At 42.5% G+C, this 25,334-nt stretch overlaps 1 protein-coding gene across 2 annotated transcripts in view; it reads right to left on the minus strand.

The window, feature by feature from the left end:
* The window catches only part of ANO6 (anoctamin 6), a 96,993-nt gene that overhangs the window by 42,973 nt on the left and 28,686 nt on the right, over positions 1–25,334 (minus strand). For both annotated transcript variants that reach the window (XM_054988109.1, XM_054988110.1), the window contains exons 2-7: positions 23,707–23,786; positions 14,186–14,314; positions 7,532–7,597; positions 5,167–5,445; positions 3,937–4,050; positions 342–457 (exon numbers count right to left, since the gene is read on the minus strand). In XM_054988109.1, the coding sequence (XP_054844084.1) occupies positions 342–457; positions 3,937–4,050; positions 5,167–5,445; positions 7,532–7,597; positions 14,186–14,314; positions 23,707–23,786 (784 nt within the window). The remainder of the gene's footprint in view (positions 1–341; positions 458–3,936; positions 4,051–5,166; positions 5,446–7,531; positions 7,598–14,185; positions 14,315–23,706; positions 23,787–25,334) is intronic.

Here is a 25,334-nt window from a genome sequence, read left to right on the forward strand (position 1 = left end):
TTTACACTGTGGCCATTTTCACACATCTTACTGGCTCCGGTACATTGCACAAAGCTCCTGCAAGGACAGCGTCTTCCTGGCGCGATTTCCCGATTCTCGCATAAAATTGCCCCAGGAAGATGCTGTTCTTGCGGGAGCTTTGCACAATGTACCAGAGCCGGTAAGACATGTGAAAATGGCCTGTGATGTTAGGAAAGAAGAAGCTATAAGCATTGATTCATTTCATATGCTCTTGATTACATGAAAGGTGATTTCGTTTTTCCTGTTTAAAGTTGCTACCAGTATAGAAAAGAAGTCACTGAAGCAGCCCTTAAATGTTTCTGATACTGATCCATACCTACCTGACGAAATGTAAGGGTTGCAATTTGAAAATGTTTCGAGGATGTGCCCACTCTCTGTACAGCAGGAACCGCTCACTGGGGCAGCTGGGATCCTGGGACAGGTAATTGAACCTGCACTGCAGAAGAGAATGTGTTTCTATTGCGGGCCGTTAAAATACAGCAATTGAAAATACAACTTGCCTCTCGTTGCTTTAGTACTTACTCATGTTCACACTGTTCAGCTCAAACTTTCACCACTGTGCTGGAAGCACTGCAAATAGTGCCAGGAAATGACTCAAGGTTCGTTTGCTCTACATGTTACTATTATCACATGCAAGAAACCGGAACCTGACTCAGTTTGGTGTTTTTTTCGTTGACAGACGCTCCACCCAGGCTTTGACTGATCACACTTGAAGGGAGAGCAGGCCATGAGCACACCGGCCCCATCCATCACCTCTGCACAATCTTCAAGTTGTGCAGATGACTCAGCAATCATGAGGAAGAAGCAGATGGGGCCAGCGTGTTTGTGTCCTGCTGTCCCTTCATGCACAATAAGTCACCTCATGACAGGTCATATGCACAGGGCTACTGCTGTAATGTTCAACAGTGGCCATGTATTACTAGGTGTCAAGAGTTGGGAGCACATGCAGCCTTCGAGCTGCCACCGTGCTTGTGAGCTCAGTTCAAGGTGCTGGTTCTTGCTTTCAAACTCTGCACAGACAGATACTATACCACTTAGAGACTTCTTATTCCTATTCCAATCCTTCAGTCACTTAGATTTGTCAAATCAGGTCCCACTTTACTTACTACTTCTGTCTGCAGCCTGTATCTCTGCCATTAGAAACAAAATCTTCACAGCCCTGAAGGTATGAAACAGCCATCATTCAGAACTGTTCCTCACTGCCCTCAGTTTGGTGTAGTGGTTAAGAGTGACAGGACTCTAATCAGGAGAGCCAGGTTTGATTCCCCACTCTTCTGCTTGAAGCCAGCTGGGTGATCTTGGGTCTGTCACAGCTCTCTCAGAGCTCTCTCAGCCCCACTCACATCACAGGGTGATTCTTGTGAGGATAATAATAACACACTTTGTAAATCGCTCTGAGTGGGCATTAAGCTGTCTTGAAGGGTGGTATATAAATCGAATGTTATTTTGGAACAGCTGTAAAACGCTCCTTTTCATTTATTTATTAAAATATTTATACTTCACCTTTTTGTATGGATCGAGGTGGCTTACAAGTCTAAAATAAAACTAAGTAAGACAATAAAACCATACTCTGAAAACATCTGCATCTTAAGTCCCATGAAAAGACACAGCAATTAAAATAGCCTTATAGTAGCTCCTGCAAACTTCCTAGGAAAGTGGCCCCTTCCCTCCTCAGGAAGTCTGTTCTACAAGGTGAGAGCCATTACTGAAAAGGAGCTGGCTCTAGTGGGATACCACACAGGCCACTCTAACTGTTTCCCTAAGCAGAGTTACACCCTTTTAAGCCTGCTGATGCCAGCCTTTCCACAGTCTAGTGCATGTGCTGGGTCCTGAGAGATGAGCCCATTGGGCGGGGGAGGGGGGGAAGTGTCTTGTCTCCTTGCAATTCCCATTGTCATCGCAGAGCCTCTTTTGTAGCACATGGGGGACTTTTCACCACTGGTAGCAAAGCGAGCCCAAGGGCTGCAGAGAAATGCAAGTAGCAAAACTGCACCTCTGAACAACAGAAAATAAAGATGTGCAAAACTGCAAACCACATTTCAGCACAGAAAATCCATTTCCAGAACGACATGAAGGTTACAAAATGTGGAATATAAAGCCTGGATTCCCCATCCTTTGTTGTAGACTTAAAAGATAATCCTTTTGTTTCTTTGCTACATTCACTTAGAATATTAAAAGTAAGGTCTCATTCATTCTTTAATGTTCAGTACCTTTCTGATGAATTTTCATGTGAAAACTAACACTTGAAATCGTTCGTGAGCTTTGATTTCCCTAAACACTGATTGATTTTCTTCATGTTTCACAGAAAAAAAGTGCAGAGTGAAGATTTTTGAAATTTTTTATGTGGAAAAGCTGATCTCATATGCAGTAACATTGCCTTGAATGGTTTTGGCAGGGATTGTTTAATACCCTCATAGTGTTCAGCTGTTTAAACAAGTGTTTGTTAGACCAACAGACAAAACCCAGAGTTTTTAATTAATTTTTTTATTTCCAAACTCCACTAAACAAAACAGTTTAAATTACACAATCCTATTGTGCTGTAGCACAGGGGTTGAGTGGTTCGGCTAGGAATCAGCACTCTACTGGTTTGAATCCCACTACTGACATGAGCTCAGTAGGGGACCTTGGGTAAGCCACACCTCTCAACCCCAGCTGTATTGTGGGGATAATAATAACACTAACTTGTTCACCGCTCTGGGTGAGGCACTAATCTGTCTAGAAGAATGGTATTTAAGTGCAGCTGTTGTTTTTGTTATTATTATTATTTTATTTTCATTTTACTAATCAGTCATTTTCCACAATGCTGTCATTTTCTTTTCCACATTCCACTTCACGTTTTGTTTTTAAAAAGATATTCTATACTTCTATAGATTGCACAACACACAAAGTTTTTGTCAATTTGTATAATATAAATGGTAACATTCAACAACATTAGGTTGTAACATTAGGTTGTAGAAAGTGCCTTCAAGTCAAGGCTGACTTGTGGCATCCCCATAGTGTTTTAAAGGCAAAAGTTGAACAGAGGTAGTTGAAGAGGGATTTATTTCAGAGTGCTCTGTGTGCCAACTCAATCCCACCCCCTTCAGCCAATTAAGCCACCAAAACAGTGATCTAAAAAAAAAAGAGTTTTTAATTGTTTATAAATAAGCCAGATGCATATTGTCTCTCTCTGGATCATATGCATAAAGACCAGTTACATCAGGGGATCTTATATAGGCTTAGTGCTAGTTGTTTACAGAATAATTGCTATTTGTTTACAGAATAAAAGATCAAGAAGATTAATACAAATATCCCTTCAGAATTACATTTCCCAGGATACGTGGCACCCAACAAGCCTGATTGACAGGACAGCCAGATCTCACTGTAATATAAACATCTTAAATGCTTGGAGTCACACTTCTGTTATGGTTTGAGACCTCCCTAGGAATCTGTTCTCCCAAGGTTAAAACTTAGTTGCAAAGTAAAAACAAGATAAAATGTTTACAGTTGAAAGGAACTTTCTCGCCTCACTGCAAGATTGAGCTGACCTGTAGTTCAGTCTCTACAGTTAAGGAGAAAGAATCTGCCTACTGAGGCAAATTTGCCTCTTGTTTGGGTGGTTAGCTTCAATAATGCTCACATAGGATTTTAGGAGAGGGGTCCTCAGAAAAATCCCTTGGCAGTAGTCTGCCATTGCCTGCCTGTGGACTTCCTTGGTGGTCTCCCATGAATTTACTAACCAGGGCTGAGGCTGCTTAGCTTTTGAGATCGGGCTCTCCTGAGCTATCCTGGTCAAGGCAGGTTATGACATAGCTGGTGCACATTTAAAGGGGCAGCTAATTTTTTCCTGCTGACTTCTGTTGGGTATCTTGTATTGAAGTTCTGAATGCAATACCTTTAGTTTTCAAAAAGGCTGTTTTTAGTCATTGGACTTACATCATGGAGTGGAAAAGCTGCTTTGTAGATCCCAGAATCAAGTAGCTTATTGATGCCGAACTTTTTCACGTTGTCCTTTACTGCATATTCCCCACGGCAAAGAATAAAGTGAACCTAGAAATTCCCAAAATTCTTAGATAAGAACAAAAAAACTTTCAGGAGCTCAATCACAGTAAACTCGGGTGAGATGCAGTTGTGGAAAGGGAGTTTAGAAATGTGCATCACACAATCCTAGACTGACCATCTAGCAGAAACCCTAAATAATCCTTATCTGACAACATCATGCATGCTCATAGACAGCCAGTGATGAATTGTACTTCTGAATACATCCTTCCCATTTATTTTTTAAAATTTCCTTCTGATTCTCATGATTGTAGAGGAAGGCTAGAAAATACACAGACAACGTTTGCTAAGAACTTAGGAACCAGAAATTACCAGCCGATTGCAAAGAATGTCAAAAGCATTCAGCATTCTGCCCTCCTGTCGGTTCATGCTCACTTCCACTCAAGTATTAATTTGTGAAAGATACCTTGGAAGCTTTGAAATATAAAAAAGGGAAGACATTTTAATCACCTATGTAAATATTAAAGGCTGAAGAGCCTTTCTAAGGCCATTGGTTAGCAGTCCAATGCATTTACTTCAAACTCTCTCCCTGGCCTCAACCCATCTCAACCCCTACTGACAAATTCCACATTCTGAAAAATTGCAGAATTTATTATTTCCACAAGAACCTGAATAATTCTGGAATCCTGGAAAAACTCAAACCTGAATTGTGAAATAGTAATGATGGACCTCAACATCATTAAATATCAGTATTTATGCCCTTCCTGAAATCCAAATTTTAAAAATATGTTTTTTTCAGGTGTACATCCCTCGTGACTAGCATAAGGTCATTTTGTGAGCCCCACACTGGTGGGGATGTAAACCTAACAGTCCCTAGTTCTAGTCTAATACCCTAACCACATGTGTATTGTGTGGTATACTGCACCACTAATGCTAAAAAATGTGCTCGGAGACAGTTGTCAAAGCCAATATGCATGAACTTATGGGCCACAATACATTTGATCTTCCTTAGCAAAGGTAAGGACAGTTCAGAAACTGTTCTTTTATTCATAAACTGTCCAGCGCCCCAATGTATTTTTGACACTGATTATTTTGATGCTCAAAATAACAAGAGATTAACACATTGCCCTAGAAAGTGATCCTAATATGAATATGATTGACACTTACTATCCGACTTCTTGTTGCTGGATTGAAGAATGTGCTTTTGTCCTGAATGTAAAAGTCTGACAAACGGTCATTTTCAAATGGAGCTGTAAAATACTCCTTCTCTGGTTTGATGACATTTTCATTCACTCTGAAGAATCTTGTTATCCAGCTAAATGGAGAGTCCCGGGCCTTCAGGTCATTGGGCTGCAGAGGCAGATGGATATGCATAATCTCCGCATATGTGCACAGCACTTCCCAAGGCGCATGCACTTTTACAAAGATTATCTTTTCATCCAAGACCTGCAGATAAAAAGTATCAATATATGTAAGTGCACTAAAGTAGACTCTTCATAACGTTTTGAAACCATAAGACAATCTTACCTCTTAAGTAACACTACAACTCCTAAAAGGAGATATTGGGGAACAGCTCACCAGTAAGTTCTTTTATACAAGCTCCACTGATTTTCATGGAATGAATACAAGAACATCTCCAGCAGCAGACTAAGAGCTCCTGTTGTAGCATGGGGGAAGAAGGGCACAACTCCCTTAATGGAAGGCATCATGAAGGAAGAACAGGAACTTCACTGCCACCACAGCACCCTGCAGGTGCACAGGTTGCCAAGTAGGTAGTAGGAAGGGGGCATAGATCAGTGGAAGATCATTTGCTTGGCATGCAGATGCCCCCGGTTCAATCCCAAGAATCTCCAGCAAGAAGGATCAATTAGAAGGTGATATGAAAGATCTCTGCCTGAGGCCCTGGAAAGTCGTTGCCATGCCGTGTAGACAATACTGACCTTGACAGACTGATGAGTCTGATTCAGTATATGGCAGCTTCATGGGTAGTTCCCAGTGTGGCTGGGAATCATGGGCTCAGTGGCTCATGCCAGGTGCTGCTACCTGCTCAGCAACTGTGAGCCTGCAACTGTGCTTCCATGACTGCTCCACGATGCCCTCCTGTAAAGGCGCTGAGCCTATCCCCACTACTAAAGCAGGGCTCAACAGGATAAGCCGTTAGACTGATAGACTGAATCAGTGCATGTGTCAATGCTGCAAAGGCAATGGTTAATTTACAAGGTTCAAACTAGACATGATCACTTTTACTGAGTTGTCTCTAGGTTCCACTAGAGCTCCCTGCTGTCACACAGGAGCTGCAGGGCCTTTGAAAGAGCCACAGGGCTCCAATTCTGCTCAAGACCATAGTGAAGAGGTAGAAGAGGTGCCTGCCTCATCTACCTCTGCACCACTTTCCTGAGCCTCAAAGCCCACCAGGCCATTATTTGCTCCCCAATGGAGCTGAGGCTGACACATAGGGAATCCAGATCTGACTCATTAAAAGTTATAACGTTTTTTATCATTTCTTGTATTAAATTTGGATTTTTTAAAAAAAGTTATAACGTTTTGTTTGAGTCTAAGTAAGAAGTTGCCAGGTTGCAATCCAGGTTGGAAGCATCTTCTTGACATGGAAATCCTTCTTTTCAGGCTTAGTGGAGAGCAACCCATTCATGGATGATTCATTGGAGGCAGAAGGCTTAATAATTGTACAGGCGCAGAAGTTGATTATTGCATCATGTTTCAAGGTTAAGCCCTGGCAAAAGTAGATAAAAGAGAGAAGATTTCCCTGGAGAGAGGAGTATGTTAAAGGGTCAAATATAGTCTTGTTTCAAGGATGATAAGTCTGCCAAGTACGTTACAGAGTTACAACAACAATGAAAAAGCTGCTTATTGAGATTATGAATTAACCTCTGCAAACAACACAGCTGTTTTAAAAAATTTTTGAATGATGAATGCTGCCCATTGATGAAGCCAGCTTAAAATGTATGGTTGCAAATATGACACAATTGGATTAAAAGCCTGATCTGAGTGCTGATTTGAACACTGGTAATATGCAGCCAATCTTCATTGTCTGTAATATAAAACATATAGGAATTTGTGTAGATGCTGTAATGTGATGAGGGACAATTTTTAACTCTTTTGAACTTGCTGCTCTTTCAATAATAAGGGTGGATAGATGTCTAAAAGCAGGCATGATTCTCATTCTCACAGAGACTGAAATGAAAAAAGGTGAAAGGACACAGGAGGCCTATGGAAGCTTAATGATGCCAACAGATCTTAGTGAAAAAGCAGCAGACGCAGAATGAACTTTTAAAATTGGGCATCTGCTCCTTCAAGTGTCTCTGTGTTGGAAGGAGCAAATGACCAAATAAAACTACACTGAAAGCGATACATATCTCCACCATTTCAGCAAAAAAATTAATCTGCACCTCAGGCAAAGAACTCTGTGTGGGCTGCAGGTTGCACACAGAATCCTTATGAGTCAGCATTCCTGTTCATGGAAGTAGAGGAAGCAGCTCCACTTTTTAAAATATATAAAGGGAACTGCACTCACCGACCTTGTTGCTTCCAGCTGCAAACCACGGATTATCAAGTTAGACTCATACACTTCTCTTTTCCGCTGTTAAAATTGATTGAAAAAAATAGTAAACCATTTCTCCCTGATTATTCACACTCTTTAGCAGCTATGCACATAAGCTGAAGCCACAGATCTCCCACAAAAAAAAGAAAAAGAAAAAAGAATAAATCATTGTATTGGAGTCTATTTATTTGTTGAGAATACAGCTGAGACTAGATTTATAACTGGGTCTTCTTCACACGTTTTTGGATCACAAATCAAGTTGTGAAGATGTGCTCATAACATATTTTATGTGCAAACATAAAAAATGGTAAATGTGTGCCTTATATCAACACAGATCAAGAAGTTACGATTAGACTCACAGGAGGGCAAACATGAATTTGAGGAGCTTTTCAGTTGTTATTATCATGTATACTGGGAGCCCTGCAATCGTACATATCACAAGTGCATGCTAAATGTAATTCTGCTGATATGTGTGATTGCCATTTGTTTCCTCTTAAAAGGACAACATGTCAATTTTCAGCTTTGGTACACACAAAACAGAAACTTGGGATTTGGTATGCATGTACTGAGGATGAAAATATGCATGTTGCTCCTTTCAGACAGAATGGAAATTGCATATTGGGAGGATCATATGTAGCACATTTAGCCCGTAAACACGAGTGAAAAGCCTCTAGATATACATTCTCTGTTGTGGCCACCACAGCATGGCCTGACTTAGGAAGTCAGTGAGGAAGACTCCCACACTTCTGGCAGTCCACAAACTATACAAAACGGAATTGTTCAGGAGAGCATTTTTACAGAGGTTATAGGGCTATATTATAATGGAATGGTTCAGAAGGATGTTTTAATAAAAGACTATACTATGGACTAGAGATGGGCACAAACCGGAAAAAACCCGAACCCTGTGGTTTGTGGTTCGTCAAATTTCACGAAACACAAACCATGAACTTTCACAAACCTGCCCCTGGTTTGCAAACCAGTTCGTTTGGTTTGTGAAAACGCCATATCCAGGTCAGAAAACCATCACTTCCGGGTCAGCAGAAGGTCACTTCTGGGTCAGCAGAAGTTCACTTCCAGGTCAGCAGAAGGTCTGCAGGAAGTCCATCCTCTGTTGCCTAGGGAACTGATTGATTGGCACGAGGCTGTATGCAGTGATGAACCAAAAAATGAACTAAATGAACCAGCCTAAAGTTTGTGGTGGTTCGCCAGAAATCGGCTCTGATGAACCGCTGGTTCGCGAACCATGAACCGGCCTGGTTCGTGCTTAATTTTGGTTTGTATTTCGGTTAGTGCCCATCTCTATTATGGACTAGACTAGACTATATATAGTATGTATTATCTGTTGCTCTGTGTATTATCTTGCTCTTTTTGCATTGCTTTTCACTTTTTAAATGCCATTTTCTTCATTGTTTAACATATTATGTTTAATACTTCTGTTGTATTTCAGATTTCTATAATTAAATGTCTCATTCTATTGCTTCCATTTCTATAATTAAATGTCTCATTCTATTGCTTCCATTGTTATAATCCACCTTGAATATCATTGAGAAAGGCATACTATAAATAATGTTAATAAATAAGTATGTATCGTTTATAATTTTGCATGGTGTGAAAAGTTGGGAAGTCAGGGGAATCTACTAGGAAAGAAAGTATGGAATATGAATTTGCCAGATTCATAATTTCTCCATTTGCTTTTCTGTTCCAGCTGCCCATCTGTTTTCTGTAGTCCTTTGTTTTCAATTTTCCAAACCTTTCCTTACAATGCGACAATAAGTTCATGTTGCTTTTTATTTTTAACATTCTCACAATAAAGCAAAAAGGTGGCCTTGGTGTTTTATAGGATTGCATATTACTTGAGAGGAAAAAACTTTCTAAACAACCTCTCTGTTTGCCAGTCATACTTAATTTGAATTACTTTTATTTGATTAGCAAGGAGTCAGTAAAAGGTTGTTTACTTAAGAAATCTTCAGTCTTCTCTGATCCTGCTAAGATGGAACTTCTCTAATCTATCTCTCTTGGTAAATCTATAAGAATTTGTTTTTATCTTCTTCATACATATTGTCAGGGTTATAGCTGCATTAGAGTCTTACCCCTGAAGGGTTCTTGCTTTCTCATTGGTAGTTTAGTACCAATCCAATTTGGTTACTAGGTAACAAACAACATTGAGTGCTGAAGTTCCATTATTAGAAAGCTAAATGAATTATTTGGCTCTAAAAAGCAGCTAGAAGGGACTCAGTATGGGTTGGGGCCACAGCACTTGGGGAAGGAAGATTATCTTTTCCTGGCATACCATTTCCCTGATCAAAAATTGCCTCACTGGTAGAAACCTTTAAGCCCTGATTAGGGGGGGGGGAATCCCTTTCTCTCTGCTTTCCCCCTTCTGGTGCTTATAGCAGTGGCAGAGGCCAATTTTTAGTCAGAAACATGATGGAGGGAGAGTTATACCTCCTCTTCTTTTATGCCATTGCCCTAATTTGCATGGTTGGTTTTCAGGTCTAGAGTTCCAGCCACAGGTTGGTTTCAGGTTGGTTTTCTGGTCTAGAGTCCCAGCCACAGAATTCTGATGTAACAGACACTTTGGCTTTTAGCAATAGCAGGAACATCTTTGGGGGATCCAGTGGAAAAGGAAAAATGTAAGTAATTCTTGGATAAGAAATCAGAGCTTCTTTCCTCCCTTCCACCAGTAGAAATGGTAGTGTATCCTTTCAGGATATGCATTCCCTTACTGTCTGCAAAGGAGTATAGGATGATTATAACAGCTTTTTATAACAAACTGTGTTTGAAAGGATTACCAGGTAAAAGAAAAAAGTTTAAACATAATGCAATTAGTGCTTTACATTTAAGGCACCAGGGGAGCACCCTGAATAATTAAAAATGTACTTGTAAGTACAGTCTTTTCAGCCATCATATTTCTAACCTTATTTCATATTGCTCCTATTGAATTTCTCTCTGGCATACAACTAATAAAGGCACAAGAGTCCTTATTAGGAAAGAACATGGCACACCTACATAACCAGAAAAAAATGAGCACTAAATGCCAAAGGCCACAACACACACACGGATGCTTGTGAGAAATAGGGGCTGCATGGAGTTGGTGCACCAAGAGCCCCATGCTGATTGCCGTAGGATGGAGCTGGTTTGAGCTTTCATTCAACTCTCCTCCCCACACTTTCCCCCAGTGTAACTTCAGTAAAGATTAATGGAGGCTTCAAACATGTATTCTTAAGAAGTATAGTTTAAAGGGCTATCATGTGATCTGTCATGTGATTTGCTTTATTATTTATTTATTTTAAACACTCATTAACTGCCTTTCTACCTTGCAGGAACTCAAGGCAGCTTACAATATAAATAAATAATAATAATTAAATAAATAAATAAAACAAAGTTTCAAAACACAGTTTAGGACTACTAATACATTTAAGAACGAAGTGTCATGGCTGTGGCTATAGGGGAACAGTTGCTGGATATGATCAAGAGAGTTAATTCAAGACACCTGTGCGCAAAGAAGCAGGGCTAGCCCAGCCCCATAACTAGACAAGCCACAAAGGGAGTCTAGTAGTCTAGGAGAGGGGAATAAAGTTATACAACTGTATTGCCATATGTAGATTAGAAGTGCCATGTAGCTCATACCAATATACACAATGTACCATGGCTCAAGTATCTGAGAAATACAGAGATGTCGAACTTGGTAGAAACCAGCAAGATTTTAGATATACTGGTGGAGGGCCAAAAGATATTCAGATGTATGAGAAACTTGCAATCACTAATTTTACATAGCCTTTGTTAAGATAAAAAGTAGTATGAATGAACTTACTAGTGCTATATGTTTCAAGAAGATATTTCAAATATGGATAACCTTGTTTGTTGTATGAAGTCATAAGTTAATAAGTTAGCCAAAATTTGAGTCTTTGAAGCAACTGTTGTTAAGAGAAGGTTTTGAAACCCTATAAATATGACAAGCTAAACTGATAGGGAGCTTCTTCTTAGAAGAGTCTTCTTGCTTGTGACCTTCTTATCTTTCGGTAAGATACTTTTTGGACTCATGTAATTTGGGTAAGATACTTTTGGGACTCTCCTTAATGGTTTCTGTAGTTGTTATAACAGATGTTATGATTTTTGTTAACTGAGTTGTTATTAAGAATACTAAATGATCATGTTGTAATAATAAAGACTTAGAAAGGAAACAGAAACTCCGTCACTGTATCACTTGTGTTCTATATCCAGTGATGAACCTAACATGTTATCTATGGTGTACCTCTTGCCAGGAATTAAATGATTTGTTATAGGAAAGCAAACTAGACATTCAGGGCTTCTTAAGAGCATGTCTATATCTGAATCAGGCCTGACCAGAGTCATTCAGTTAATTAAAAGTAGAGATGGGCATGAAATGGAGAAAAAAATGAACCCTGAGTTTTGTGGTTCATCACGTTCCATGAATCATGAACTTTCATGAAATTGTCCCATTTCATGAAACAATTTGTTAAGTTCATGATTCATCAGATCCCAGGGCCCTACAATGGCCCTGTTCATACCTAGAGATGCCAAAAATGCAGGGAGACTTCAAAGGCACCCTCACCCTACAATCTTCCCAGCAAAGACAAGAGCAGAAAATAAGGAAGAGTATTTTCAGACTCTTTTGAAGCAGCAGCAAATCGAGCCAAAATCTCCTAAATCCACTCTTACTCCAAATCCCAGCAACAAATCCTCCCTCCCCCTCTGTCTACTGAAACTGAAAGCAGGAGGCATAGAGCTGTGCTTTATATAAGAAGTGCTCACATAGAGCAGAACAGGAGCTCTTGTTGGCAGACAGATCTGTCTAACAGGGATTAGAGGGATAAGATTGGTGTTCCCATGGATACAGAAGGTCCATCTCCCCCCTGCTCGTTGCTCTCATAGAACAGAATGAGAGAGAGATTGGCAGGGAGAGCTGCCTATCAAGGTTATGTAGGCTAATATTGGGGTTTCCACGGCAACAAAAGGTCTGCAGACATTCTGGGGCCTATGTTGCCTAGGGAATCAATGGCTCAGCGCCAGCCTGTCTGGCATCACAAAACATTCACAAATTGAATGAATCAGCCCCCAATGTCATGGATTTCATGAAAAAGGCAGCCCCACAAAACGCGTTTTTGCGATACACGAATAGGCTCGATTCGTCACAAAATTTGATTCGGATTTTGATTTGTGCCCATGTCTAATTAAAAGTAGTCGTATATAAAAACGTCTTCTAGTGCCTTCTGAAGATCGGCAATGAGGGGGTTAGGTGCATCTCCCTGGGGATATTGTTTCATAGTCAAGGGACTACTACCAAAAAGCCCTTCTCTCATGTATTCATCAGGTGAGCTTTTTCAACTGATGGGACAGTCAAGAGGGCCTCTCCCTGGGATCTTAATTCCCAGACAGAAACACATGGGAGAAGATAGTCCTTCAGATATCCCTTCAAGGGACAGCCTCAAGTACAGGGCATTACAACAGCCCAATCTAGATGTAACTAAGGCATGGATCTGACTGAGCCAAGAATGAGCACAACTGATACACCAACCAAAGCTAGATAAAAGCAGCAACCACAGCTGCTAGGATTTCATAGGTGACTGCTGTGTCAAGCAGTACTCTCAAGCTGCAAACCTGGCTTTTCAAGGGAAGTTTAACCGTGTCCAAGATAGGAGAGATCTCAAGTTCCTGGTCTGTCTTTCTGCTAACCCAGAGAGCCTTGGTCTTGTCAGGATTCAGCTTGTTCACCCTCATCCAGCTCAATACTGACTCCAAGCACAAGCTCAGTCAGAACATTAAAGGTCGAGCTGGATATCATCTGCCTATTGGTGACCACGCAGCCCAAACCTCTTGATGACTTTTGCCAGTGGCTTCATATAGATATTAAATAGCACGATTCTATCATTATCACATGATTCTATGTCACGTGATTCTTATGAACTCAAGACTCTAGTACATTACTTGGAAAGAAAATTAGGAAGCAGAAACAGCATTGTGGTTTAGACATTTGTGCAGATCTTGTAACATGTAAAGCTTCCTGCTGCAGTCTTTGGCTTGTATCATCTTTCTGCAGTCTGTGCTAAGAAAGGAACCCAAGTATGCCAGCCCCCCAAAATCAAGAACTCAATAGCTAGGTAAGATATCTTTTAACTCCAAGAAATGAATGAGCAAAGGAAGGAAATTCTTGTCTTCGTCTGCGATGATATAAATTATAATGGTTGTTGTGGGTTTTCCGGGCTGTATTGCCGTGGTCTTGGCATTGTAGTTCCTGACGTTTCGCCAGCAGCTGTGGCTGGCATCTTCAGAGGTGTAGCACCAAAAGACAGAGATCTCTCAGTGTCACAGTGTGGAAAAGATGTTGGCAGGTCAGCTGCTGGCGAAACGTCAGGAACTACAATGCCAAGACCACGGCAATACAGCCCGGAAAACCCACAACAACCATCGTTCTCCGGCCATGAAAGCCTTCGACAATACATCGATATAAATTATAATTCAGCTTATACATTTTAAAAAAATAAATATGCCTTTGGAAGTTGTGAATTATTTTGACTGAAAGATTTTTAAAAGCACTGAAAACAGAAGGCTGAAAACACACAGAGCCTTGATCAATGGCCACATAAAACAGTGGGCAATTCATACCTTTTGCTTTTTATTAAAGCTCCTCTTTCGATTTTCCTTTTTGCTTTCATCTTCATACACCAAAACAAAATCAATTCTTCTTTGCCCATCATTAAAGTGTAAGGAATCAGGATTCTGATTAAACTCGGTCTGCAAAAACAAAAAACAAAAAAACCCATAATACTTTCAACATTATATTTGTCCATCAATTTTTGCCTGTCATAAATGAATTCCAAGGAACCATCACATTCAGCACAAGCAACACAGCTAAAATGAAATAACCAACAGATAATAGATACGGTAAGGACAGCAATGGGATGATATGGAGATCCCACCAATTCGATGAGATCTCATCAATATCTTCTTAATGGCAGCAAAAAATTCAATTGCTCTAAAATGGAAATCACATACTGTAGCGACAATTACCAGTTGGTACTCTAAAATATGGGACCATTTTTTATTTGAAAAAATCAACAATGGAATCTATCAAGCTGAAAATTTCCCCCAAACAACAAATTTTATGGAAAAATGGTTCCCCTTTTTTGAATACATTTCTAAAGAAAATCTATATCCTCCCAATAAAATATACCAAACAATCCTGAATCTATAATCCAAAATATATCAGATCATTCAACTTGAATTTGTCTTTCCATGTTTTACCTGTCTCTGTTTTGTAGTTTTCAACGATTTACCCATGTTGTATTTCATATTGTAAACAGTTTTGTTAATAATTGAAATAAAAATAATTTTCCAAAAAAAAGTACGGTAAGGACAAAAGGAGGTTAGTAAAACATTTAAGAAAAAGAGCAGAGTACACTGAACACATGCACTTCAAACACAGCAGGAATAACAGTTCAATCCTAGCCAGAGTGACACTTTCTAAGGCCATTTACCTGAATGGACTTATAGCACAATCCTGAGGGGCGGAGGGGCAAAAGTGCACAGGGAGCCAACTAGGAGTTACGTTGGCACATCCTGGACTTGCACCAGTGTAACCTTCACATGTCACTGCAGCAGCCTGGTGCCACTCCACCGTAGTCCTCTACTGGCACACAGCCAGTGACTGGGTGCCAGCGTAACCCCAATGTAAACCCCCGCACTGGCAGCTAGGGGATGGGCTGGGGGTGGGGGTGCATTAGTCAGCTCTCTATGCAGTTTCAGGCCCAGGAACATCTGCCCCCTCCACTGCAGCAGCAGCAAGTAACACTATGAAAAACGATGGTGTAGCCATTGGCGCTCATTGTACGAGTTAAAGTCATTCCCCTCGCATCCAGCCTTGCCCAGGTGACCTGGTGGAGCATAGGATGCTTACCATGGGAGCCAATCCGCTTACGCCCCTGCAGTGGCTGAGTCCTCGTCCTGCAAGGACTGCAACCCTAATCAATCACTCTGCCAACATTCCTTCCTCTCTGTCCAGTCTGATCTTTTCTCCCCACAACAGCATACCCCACCCACTCTTTGCTCTCTCACAGTTTCTCCTCCTTCGTCTCCCCATACCTGCCCCCCAACTCACCTCTTTTCTTCCTGTTCCTTTCCTATTTTCTCCAGCTTTGTCAGCCTTCAATCTCCTTCCTCCCTTGCTGCCCCACAGCCCTTCCATTCATTTCCTCTTTTCTCCCTACTCCTGCTTCCCCCCTCACTTCTGTCATTTGGCACTGTTATGCCAGAGATACCATGCTAGCCTTTAAATTCACCTTTCCACTTAAGCTCTGGGAAAGCTAATCTCTTCTCGGGAAGAAGAGGGCAATAAAAGGGGCCTGTGCCTCACCACTTGTTGGAGGAATGGTGTTTTTCTAGCCTTTTGGTGGCATCATAAAAGCCTGGGCTTCACAGCACTGTAACTAGGGATAGGGATGCTATGGAGGGTGTTGCGAGGCTGGTCCCAACTCAGGAGGACGGGATGGAATCCATACCTCTCCTATGAAGGGTTTAAAAGATCTGCAGTCCTTTGTGTAGTGTATGCTGTATATCTGGGAACTGGAGAAAGGGAGTCAGACAGTGGTTCGCTGGTTCGGGTTCATCGTTGGCATCGAACCATGAACCACTGGTTCATTAAATTTTTTTGGTTCGTGCCCATGTCTACCTGTGACTCTCAAGTAATGTTAGACCTTAAGGTGTAGTCTTTTAATTTCCTTTTCATACCTAGTTGTGTCACCTTCCTTGTATACTCTTTGCTGTACAAATATATATACTCGCTTTAGTATAATAAATAACTTTCTTTGATTAAGAGCCACTTGTGTCAATCCATTCTTCGCCCACATACCTAGCCGCTCATTCATCGCTACGCAGCCGGCCGAAGTAAGGATATAGACGGAAGTGTGAGAGCTTACTCAGAGGCAGAAAACGCCCCACTTTCTCCTCCTGGCCATACCAGGCACCATTGTGGTTTGTTAATGCAACCAAAATGCTGCCCAAAGTTCTTGTTTTTCTCCTGCAATGCCTACAGTTCAGAGATGTTTTTCTTCCCCAATTTTTTTTTGATCTGCACATATTTGGCTGCTAGATGTTCCAAAGATGGTTTGAGCAATATGCCTGTCAAGTCACTTAAGCATGGTCACTCAGCCTGGGCAAGAGGTTAACAGCAAAAATAGCTTATATTACTTATTGAAAAATTCAGTTTTAAAATAACAGCATAAGTTGTCCTCTTGTTTTAATGCCCCAGTAACTGCCAATATTTCTGTCTCTCTGTCCCTGCCAAAACCCAATATTCAAATTATTGTTGCTTCCAGACATAATTTTGCCCAACCTGTTGTATTTATTTTTTAAATTATATCCTACCTTTTTTTCCCAAAGGAAAATCCTAGGGGGTTAACAAAGAAATACTACATGTAAATTGGTAAAAGCAGGTCCATGGAAGGGGACTCTCTGTATCTTACTTCCCCATTTGCAGACTGGCTATCTGTTAATGCAGGAATGGACAGCAGGTGGGTCAGGGAGGCAAATGGAAGTTTTATTTTGTTCTTCAGGGTAACCACTGATGGAGTCTGAGGGCAGAACAGGCTGAGGGAAGGGGTCAGTTTGGATGATGGAAGGGGTGTCTCTTACATTCTATCCTTCTGAAAGATATTTCACTAACACTGCTTTTCACTTTTAATTTCAGTGTTTTAAAGTACTTAGAGCTTAAAGTTAAAACAGTTTTAGGCTGAAATTCCAGTCATGGACTGGCTCAATGATTACCTCCAATATTTCTGCCCAAATTGGACTTCCTAGTAATCAACCCACTGAGTGTAATTGTATTTACAGTGAAATCCTAAACAGAGGCCATTTACAAACAGCTTACCTTATTCTGCAAAATAGCGAAATCTCGTGCGAAATCTCGCAAGAAGACGCTGTTATTGCGCAAGAAGATGCTGTTATCGCGTGAGAAGAGGTAACAGCATCTTCTCGCGAGATTTTGCGTGAGATTTCGCTATTTTGCAGAATAAGGTAAGTTGTGTGGAAACGGCCAGAATTACTCCATTCTAAGCCCATTGATTTCAATGGTTTTAGATTGGAGTTACTCTTTTTAGGATTTCACTATTAATATACATTATGTGAAACTTCTTTGCACACATCAGTCTATACACTTTCTTTCTTAATAAGTAGGTAATAAGAACTGAAATCCTTTTACACTGCAAGAAATCCAATCAGTTGTATGAAAGGATGGGCTAATTCTAGAAAATGCATTGTGAAGGGTAAAATGTAGTGATTTAACAGTCCATGACCACATACAGTAGAGGTGGCAAATTAGTTTATGTCTGAGCTTAGACAAAACCTTCCCCTTTCCACATCCTTCTCTAATTAGGGTTTGTTGACATGTAATGTAATTTACACCAGTTACTAATTACACAGGCATTGTATGTTTATATGAATATGCTCTTGTGAGGGATTAGTTCATTATCAACTGGAGGTATTGTAGGAAAACAGGCCATGTAATCTGTAAACCAAGTGCCACACATTAGCTATTATTACCCTGAATAATTAACCAGCCATTGATCATCTTAAATAATTAGGATTAAAATGACAGCCATGTATTTTCACATGCCACAAGTTTAGCCCAACCCAATATCCAATTGATTTGTGTTGGATATTCGGTATGTTAAAAAAAATCCAGGATAATTTGATGGGGTTAAGTTCACTCAAGATATTTGTGGGCAGGGGATTTACAGTGCAGTCATAAACAGAGTTGAAGTCAATGACCTTAGAAGGTGCAGGTCTGTTTAGGATTTCACTATTAATTACCGTAACAATCTTTGGTATAATGTAACTTTTCTTTAAACAATTCTTGTATGCTTGTATGCTAAAGTGAAATTTATCAGGAGGTATGTGTTCTAGTTTATATTCTTGTAAATTATGTTATGTCTGTTTAAATGTATTTTATTTATTAACACACTACATTTCATTAACCAACTTTATTGTAGCATAAGCTTTCAAGAATCACAGTTCTCTTCGACATATGCATGGAGGGCAAGAAGAAACTGGTCCGGTGCCAGCACGCCAGTGGTGGCACTGGTCAGTTTCTAAATGCCACCAGTTTCTTCTTGCCCTCCATGCATCTGATCAAGAGAACTGTGATTCTCGAAAGCTTATGCTACAATAAAGTTGGTTAGTCTTAAAGGTGCTACTGGACTCTTTTTTATTTTGCTACTACAGACTAACACGGCTAACTCCTCTGGATATATTTCATTAATAAGTTTAAAATTGTATGAAAAAAGTAAAATGATAAAATCATTAAAGTTTTCTGAACATCAAAACTTCATAAGCAAAGTTAATTTAAAAAATGAAAAATGAGTAGAAAACAATCCAGGGTAAAGGTTAATGGCATTAGTGATGTGGATCACAATCTCAGTTTCCAAATGCCATCTGAAATTTGCACCATGGGCAGTGCAATCCTAATGGGGGCAGGGAAAGTGAATAGGAACTGAACTAAGGCTTGCGATGACGCAACTGGCTCTTATGTGCATGTAAATAGCCTTCTGTCAGCAGTGGCACGAGGTGCTGCACCGCTGGCGGGCTGGCACCGATGCCAGCAAGAGACGGCCGGGCGGAGGTGGAGAAGCGGCGTAGAGCCCCGCATCGGCGCAGGAGGGGTGGGGAGGAGGGCGGGGCTGGAGTTAGTTTGCTCCCTAAGCCCTTCCAGAAGCGGGAACGCCCACAGTGGCACAAAAGAGCTACGCCACGAAAGAAGAAGGCATAGCCCATAGGCGCCCATTGAACGGCGAAAACTCGGCCCCTTCTCCGAGCACCCCGCCCCGCCCCCGTGGCCCAAAGGAGCATAGAATGGGAACTATCCTGGGGACCAATCAGCGTGTGCCCCTGGCGTGGACGAGCCCTCCTCCCCGCATCCAATCACCCGCAAAAGCACCCTATAAAACATCCGGACAGCGCTGTCCACACTTTTCAGGTAAGTGAGCACATGGCGGGAAGCTGTGTGCCGCTTGCTGTGTGCCGTGGCCACTTTAAACAGGAGGCGGGGGAGAGGGTGCTCACGGTGGCAGGCACTGAGTGCACTTTGGGGACTTTGTCAGAAAAGTTGGAGAACTGTGCACACGCTGAAGGGAGGAAGGGCAAAGTCCAGAATGTCTGGCTAACTAACAGCAGCCACTCCTTTTTTTTTTTTAATTACTAGTACTACAAAAAGGAAAAAGTGGGAACAGGGAGAAGGGGAAGAAACAACACATAACAACACAAACACTACATCTACAAGTAATGCATTCACTTCATACTGCAATTATTTAACATTAAAACTTTGTAAAATGCTGTTAGATTGGTAGATCTTATAAAATACAAACTACAATCAGGATTAGGTCTTCTTCCCCCCTCTGGGTCTCGGTCGCAATTCTCTCTGAGCAGCTACAGTCACTGTGCTCGTTCCCTCCTCCCCTCCCCCTTCAGGCTTGAAATCCTCTTCTTCTTGCTGGAACTCTTGATGTTTACACACAAAGTCCCTTAGCTGGTCTTCTGATGTTATCTTGTGAGCTTGATCTTTATAGCTAAACCAAATACCTTCCGGAAATAACCATTTGTACTTTATTTCACGTTTCCTCAGAAGAGCTGCAAACCTTTTATATTTAAATCTTTTTTTCCGAGCTGAAAATGGAACGTCCTTCAATATCTTGACCTTATTGCCCAAAAAGTCCAAGTCTGCATTATATGAATTATAGAGGATGGTGTCCCAGATCTTCTTAGATGAAAAGTCAATAATAATCTCGCGAGGCAGCTGACGCTTCGTTGCATATTTTGAAGAAGCCCGACTGACTTCCAAAATGGTGCTTTTTAACTCTTCTTTAGTTGCCTTCATGGGTATCGCCAAAAGTTCCGACACCAGATCCTTTAAATTCCCATTTTCCTCCTCCTTAACATTCTGGAGACGCAATATTGTCTGAGCACGATCCACTTGCAACCCGATCAGTTGGTTCTCCAACAGCTTTAGGTCTTTGTTTGTTGCCCTCATGAGTGCTGCGTTTTCCCGAGCAGACTTTTCCGCCCCCCCCCTGCTGCTTACTTAATGGTTTTCACTTCACTCTCAATTAAGCCAACCCTTTGATCAGTTTCGTTTAACTTGTCAACAAAGGGCTTTATGGCTTCGACGACCGACCGCTTTACTAGCTCCTCCAGAGACTCTCCTTTCCCTTGCAAAGCAGCCGAGATAGATTTGCCCATAGCGGGGCTCTGCTTTTTCGTCGCCATCTTAGGGGGGGGGAATCCACCAGCCAAGTTTCGATACTCAGTGAGGGGGAAGAAATCCAAGCCTTCTTAGCTTCAAATCCCACCAATCCTTCGCATACGCTTGTAGTAACAGAAGGGATTCGCTACTTACAGGTTTTCACCTTAGATCTGCTTTTTGCCGTTCTCCATGGCCCGGCAGCACGCGAAGTGCTGCACAAGTCTGCCGGCCTCCATAGGAGCAAACAGGCAATTTACCCCCCACATCGACTTCGAGGGGTTCTTCCCATCGCGCTCCGGACCCTGACACCCTCACTGGGAGTCTTGGGGGCTAACCTTTGCAGGTCAGCCGCCCAGTCAGGCTGCTCGGGTGCTTCCTCCCGGACCTGCGGAGAGGAGCATCCAACATGGCCGAGAAAACGAAACCGAATCTAACAGCAGCCACTCCTGTTTCCTTGCAGGTGTCCTGACTCTGGAGTTCCAGCTTGGTAAGAGCGAGGGAGTGCTGACAGGTAAGGAGGAGATGGGGTGACAGAGAACCCGTCCCACTGATTAGTACTAACCACCTCATCCCCTGAACCCATCTGACCACTAGCCTCTTCAGGTGAGGCTCAGCAGGGGAGGGGGCAATGGTGGCCGCCCCTGCCTGCCCCAGAGGCAGTTGCCCCCAAAACTACTCTTGACCAGCTGTTTGTAACTACCAGCTTGTTTCCTCCCTTAAAGGTAAAAGCACCCCAAGGCAGAATGCATCCTCGCCAGATGGTCTCACATCAGCTGATCACTGCCACTGCCGCTCTCTACTATGTGCATCTTCTCAGATGTTGGAGTATGGGATTTGCCTCAGCCGTGGACTGAGGCAAAGCCCACATGTGTGTCTTTTTCTTGCAGGCATGTCCTGAGTATGTCTGCTCCTCCCCGCCCCGCCCCCAACCCTCTGCGAGTGACATGTGGATCCAGCCCAGGAAGCAATATCTCACCACAGTCTGCATCTCAGCCTCGCCCCTGGGAGCAAGAAGGAGGGCTGTGCGAAACGCCTTGGCTCCCTTTCCAGCCTAGAAACAAGGGCGCTTTTTCCAGTTTAATAAAACAAGTTGAAAAACAACAAACTTCTGTGTTTGCATGCCTGACTTTGTCCTTAGCTCCTCCCCCAACACCCCATCACACATTTCCACTCCCACATCCCTACAAATGTATCAAGCAGACCCCGTTCAGCCTCCCCGCTCCCTTCCTCCCCCCAATGTAAGTTCAGGTAGAGGGGTGGGAACTGAACCGTGGCCCATATATGTCTGCAGGGGGGGGGGCGGCACTGAGGACTTTCATTCTCTGATAGGCTGAGCAGCTGGCATCTGATAAGCCAGGAAGACAGGGTGCAGGTGGAAAGCTGCTGCCAGGGGGTGGGGGTTGTGTTTGCGGAGGCAGGGATGGGCTTGGCATGGGGAGGGTCTCTCAGTTCACTCTAGGGGCGCTTCTCTCCAGTACTGGGACATGGCTGTCAAGGTCCAGGCCCCGCTCTCGCTTTGTAGAGATGAAGTGATGTGTTCCCGTTGCGCGGCAGCAAGTCTGAGCGCGCATATCATTCCCCTAATTTCCGAACGGCTTCCTGGCCTCCCACATGGTTCCCAATGGGCGTTCCTGTCACTCATTGGCGGCCCCACCTCTCCCCACCCGCTTCTCCGGAACCTGGGGACTAATTAGGGTTGCCAGTCTCCAGGTGGTAGCTGGAGATCTCCCGGAAGTACAACTGCTCTCTAGGCAACAGAGATCAGCTCCCTACTGTCTGGCCCTACTTTTCGGGGCGGGGGGGGAGAAACCTTTTTCTTTTGGTGGTGACAGTGGAAGTGGGTATGTGCAGGCGCACTGAGCCGTGGCTACCGGCCTGGCCCTCATCAGAAATGGGGGCTGGACGGGCGAGGGCAGGGTGTTCGATCTGGACCTTCACTGTCACCTCTGTCCCCTCCCTGGCAGGCATGCCTGCCCTCTGATGGGGGCCTATTGGCGGCGGTGGTGGCAGCAGCAGTGGCGGGGATCGCAGCCTCCCCATTGGCTGCGCCGCCGCTGTTCTCTCACCTGGATGTGAGGGGCGGGGTGTGGCCATTGGCCGCTGCATTTCGCCTTGCCACGCTCGGACACTGGTGGGACTATCTTGCGAAAGTCATTAGGGTGCCATCCAGCGCCGCCCCATTTACACCGGCGCACGAGCGATGGCGCAGCTTGGGGGGGTTAGGATTGCACTGTTAATCAGCTTTATTTTTACTTTTACTGCAGTCTGAGCCCAAAATGTGAGGGAGACAATTTTGATAAAGCAGGGAATAAGAAAAATTAGAAGCATGTTGCAGGTCGAAGTGGGTGTTGAACTGCTTTGCTTCTTCCCAGGTAGTTTCTCTAGTATGAGTTAAGTCAGATCTTGGAAGCCTACTGGGAGAAAAACATCTGGAGAGAAGCAGTTCTAGGAAACAAATTACAGACTGGAGGAAAGTTGGGCAGTTCCACTCCTAGCTAATCATGCTGTGTTTTAACGTCCCACCACCCACCCTGCTTTACCAGAAATGAGCAGCAATATGATCCTGAGACACAGATTTTGTACCACTACACCTATTTTGTTCCCGAGAAACAGTACAAATTTCATTTGCAAAAAGAAAGCCACTACTAATCCATCAGAGAAAATACTTCCATCCCAATATGACATATATGACATGCTGCTTGCTACCCTCAAACACTTACCAGTACCTTTCAATGGACGGTACTATTTCTGTACAGGCCCGACCATTCCATTTAATTTGTAGGAAATACATCTGCTCAGGATCTCTGTGCATGTATGAGTGCATATAAGGGGTTCTGGATTTGCATGCTGAATTTTATAGGAAAGCAAAAATACTGTTAGGTGAAATACTACCTACCCATTCTGGAGTATGAAGAGCTTGCTGGTTAGATGCTGTTCCATAGTTGGGGAAAATAGTTTGCTGCACTTCTTCCAATACTAAAACAATATGAAAAAGATGTTGTAGTTAGTGATTATAGCCATCAACCTTTCTTCATTCGGGGGAGAAATCTTCCACTTTACATTCATCCCAGTTGAATTGTAATTTCATCCAGTAGTTAAAAAATTATATGCAGAAATAATAACACACATTAATCTATATCCATAGCCTATACCCCTTATCTTGGTCACCTTATGTATTTGGGCACTGCACTGGCAGAGGTCATTCTTTATTTATTCTTCAACTTCATTCTAATCCTGCTTTTCTTCCATCATGGAACTGAAGGCAGTGTAATACATTCCAGGAGGTATGTATCACATCTAGAACAGCTTAGCTTCAGCAAGGTATTATATCGTTTCCACCTACACTGCACAATTGCTGGCATAGTACATTGGAAAAACTGGTCATTTTTTCAAAGACTTATTTTTATAAGTTGTTTAATTGTTCATATCTCTAACTCAGTGGTACTCGTTTAGTGGTATGCAGAGAGTGACATTCACAATGACAAAAAGTCAATATCCACGTGACTACTATATACCCTGTGTCACCCCACAAAACACACACATAAAATAATAAAAGATATAAGTATTAAATATGCAACTATAACCCGGGCTGCATTCACCCGATTCGAGGCCCTTTACTTGCATCAGTAGCACAGGACCTGCAACTCACCCATCCTCCAGTCCTTCTGGCAGCAGCTGTTTCAAGATGGGAACCACCTGCCAACTGCAAGCTCCACTAGCCAATGGCCTTGCCCAATTTTTTTTTAAACATGGGATGGCTGCCACATTGGGGAATGGTGCTCAGAAGAGTCATGGGGAACATGACAAAAAGCCACATCTCATGCACCTGAGCCATAAGTATCATTAATCTAACTGTTCTGATCATTCAAAGATTTAGAAAATATCCATAGACCATTCAGACACAAGACCTTTCTATGCAATCACATTTTCACACATTCAATGTGGTTTTTATTCGTTTATTGTCGGAAATAATAGCAAGGAATAACAGAGAAGGCAGCCAATGAGATGGTATCTCCATATTTTTAAATGGGGTGAACTGGGTGCAAGAGCAGTGGGTGCTAAAATGGGCCAGAAGAGAGGGTAGAAGCAGATCCCTGGTGACAAGGTTAAGTCAAGAGCTAACAAAGCAAGCAATCTGAGAGCTCAGCTACAAGAGACGAATTACATGAGGACATGCACATGAAGGGAGGTGCAATGTTAGCAGGTAAGCTGAATTTTAAAAGAGATCAAAAGGCTTTGTCAATTTCTCCCCTCTACTGAGCCAGCAAAGATTGCTCCTCAGAGGGTTTGCTAATTTCCTCTTTACCTCCGGAAGGCTCTGTCAGTTTCACTTCCCCTTCTAGGGAAAGTGAGGACCATGGAAATGAGCAGTTTAAACACCAAGCCTTGCTTCATTTGACCCATGGGGGATTCCCCATGGGTCAGCTGGAGCAAGCTGAGGTGGTTTAAATGTGAAAGCACCCCTTAAATGTTAAAGTGGAACAGAGTGCTTTGCAACCCGGTGCAACTTGCTTCAGCTGGTTG

The sequence above is a fragment of the Eublepharis macularius genome, chromosome 9 (assembly GCF_028583425.1).
Source record: "Eublepharis macularius isolate TG4126 chromosome 9, MPM_Emac_v1.0, whole genome shotgun sequence".
Lineage (NCBI taxonomy): Eukaryota > Metazoa > Chordata > Lepidosauria > Squamata > Eublepharidae > Eublepharis > Eublepharis macularius.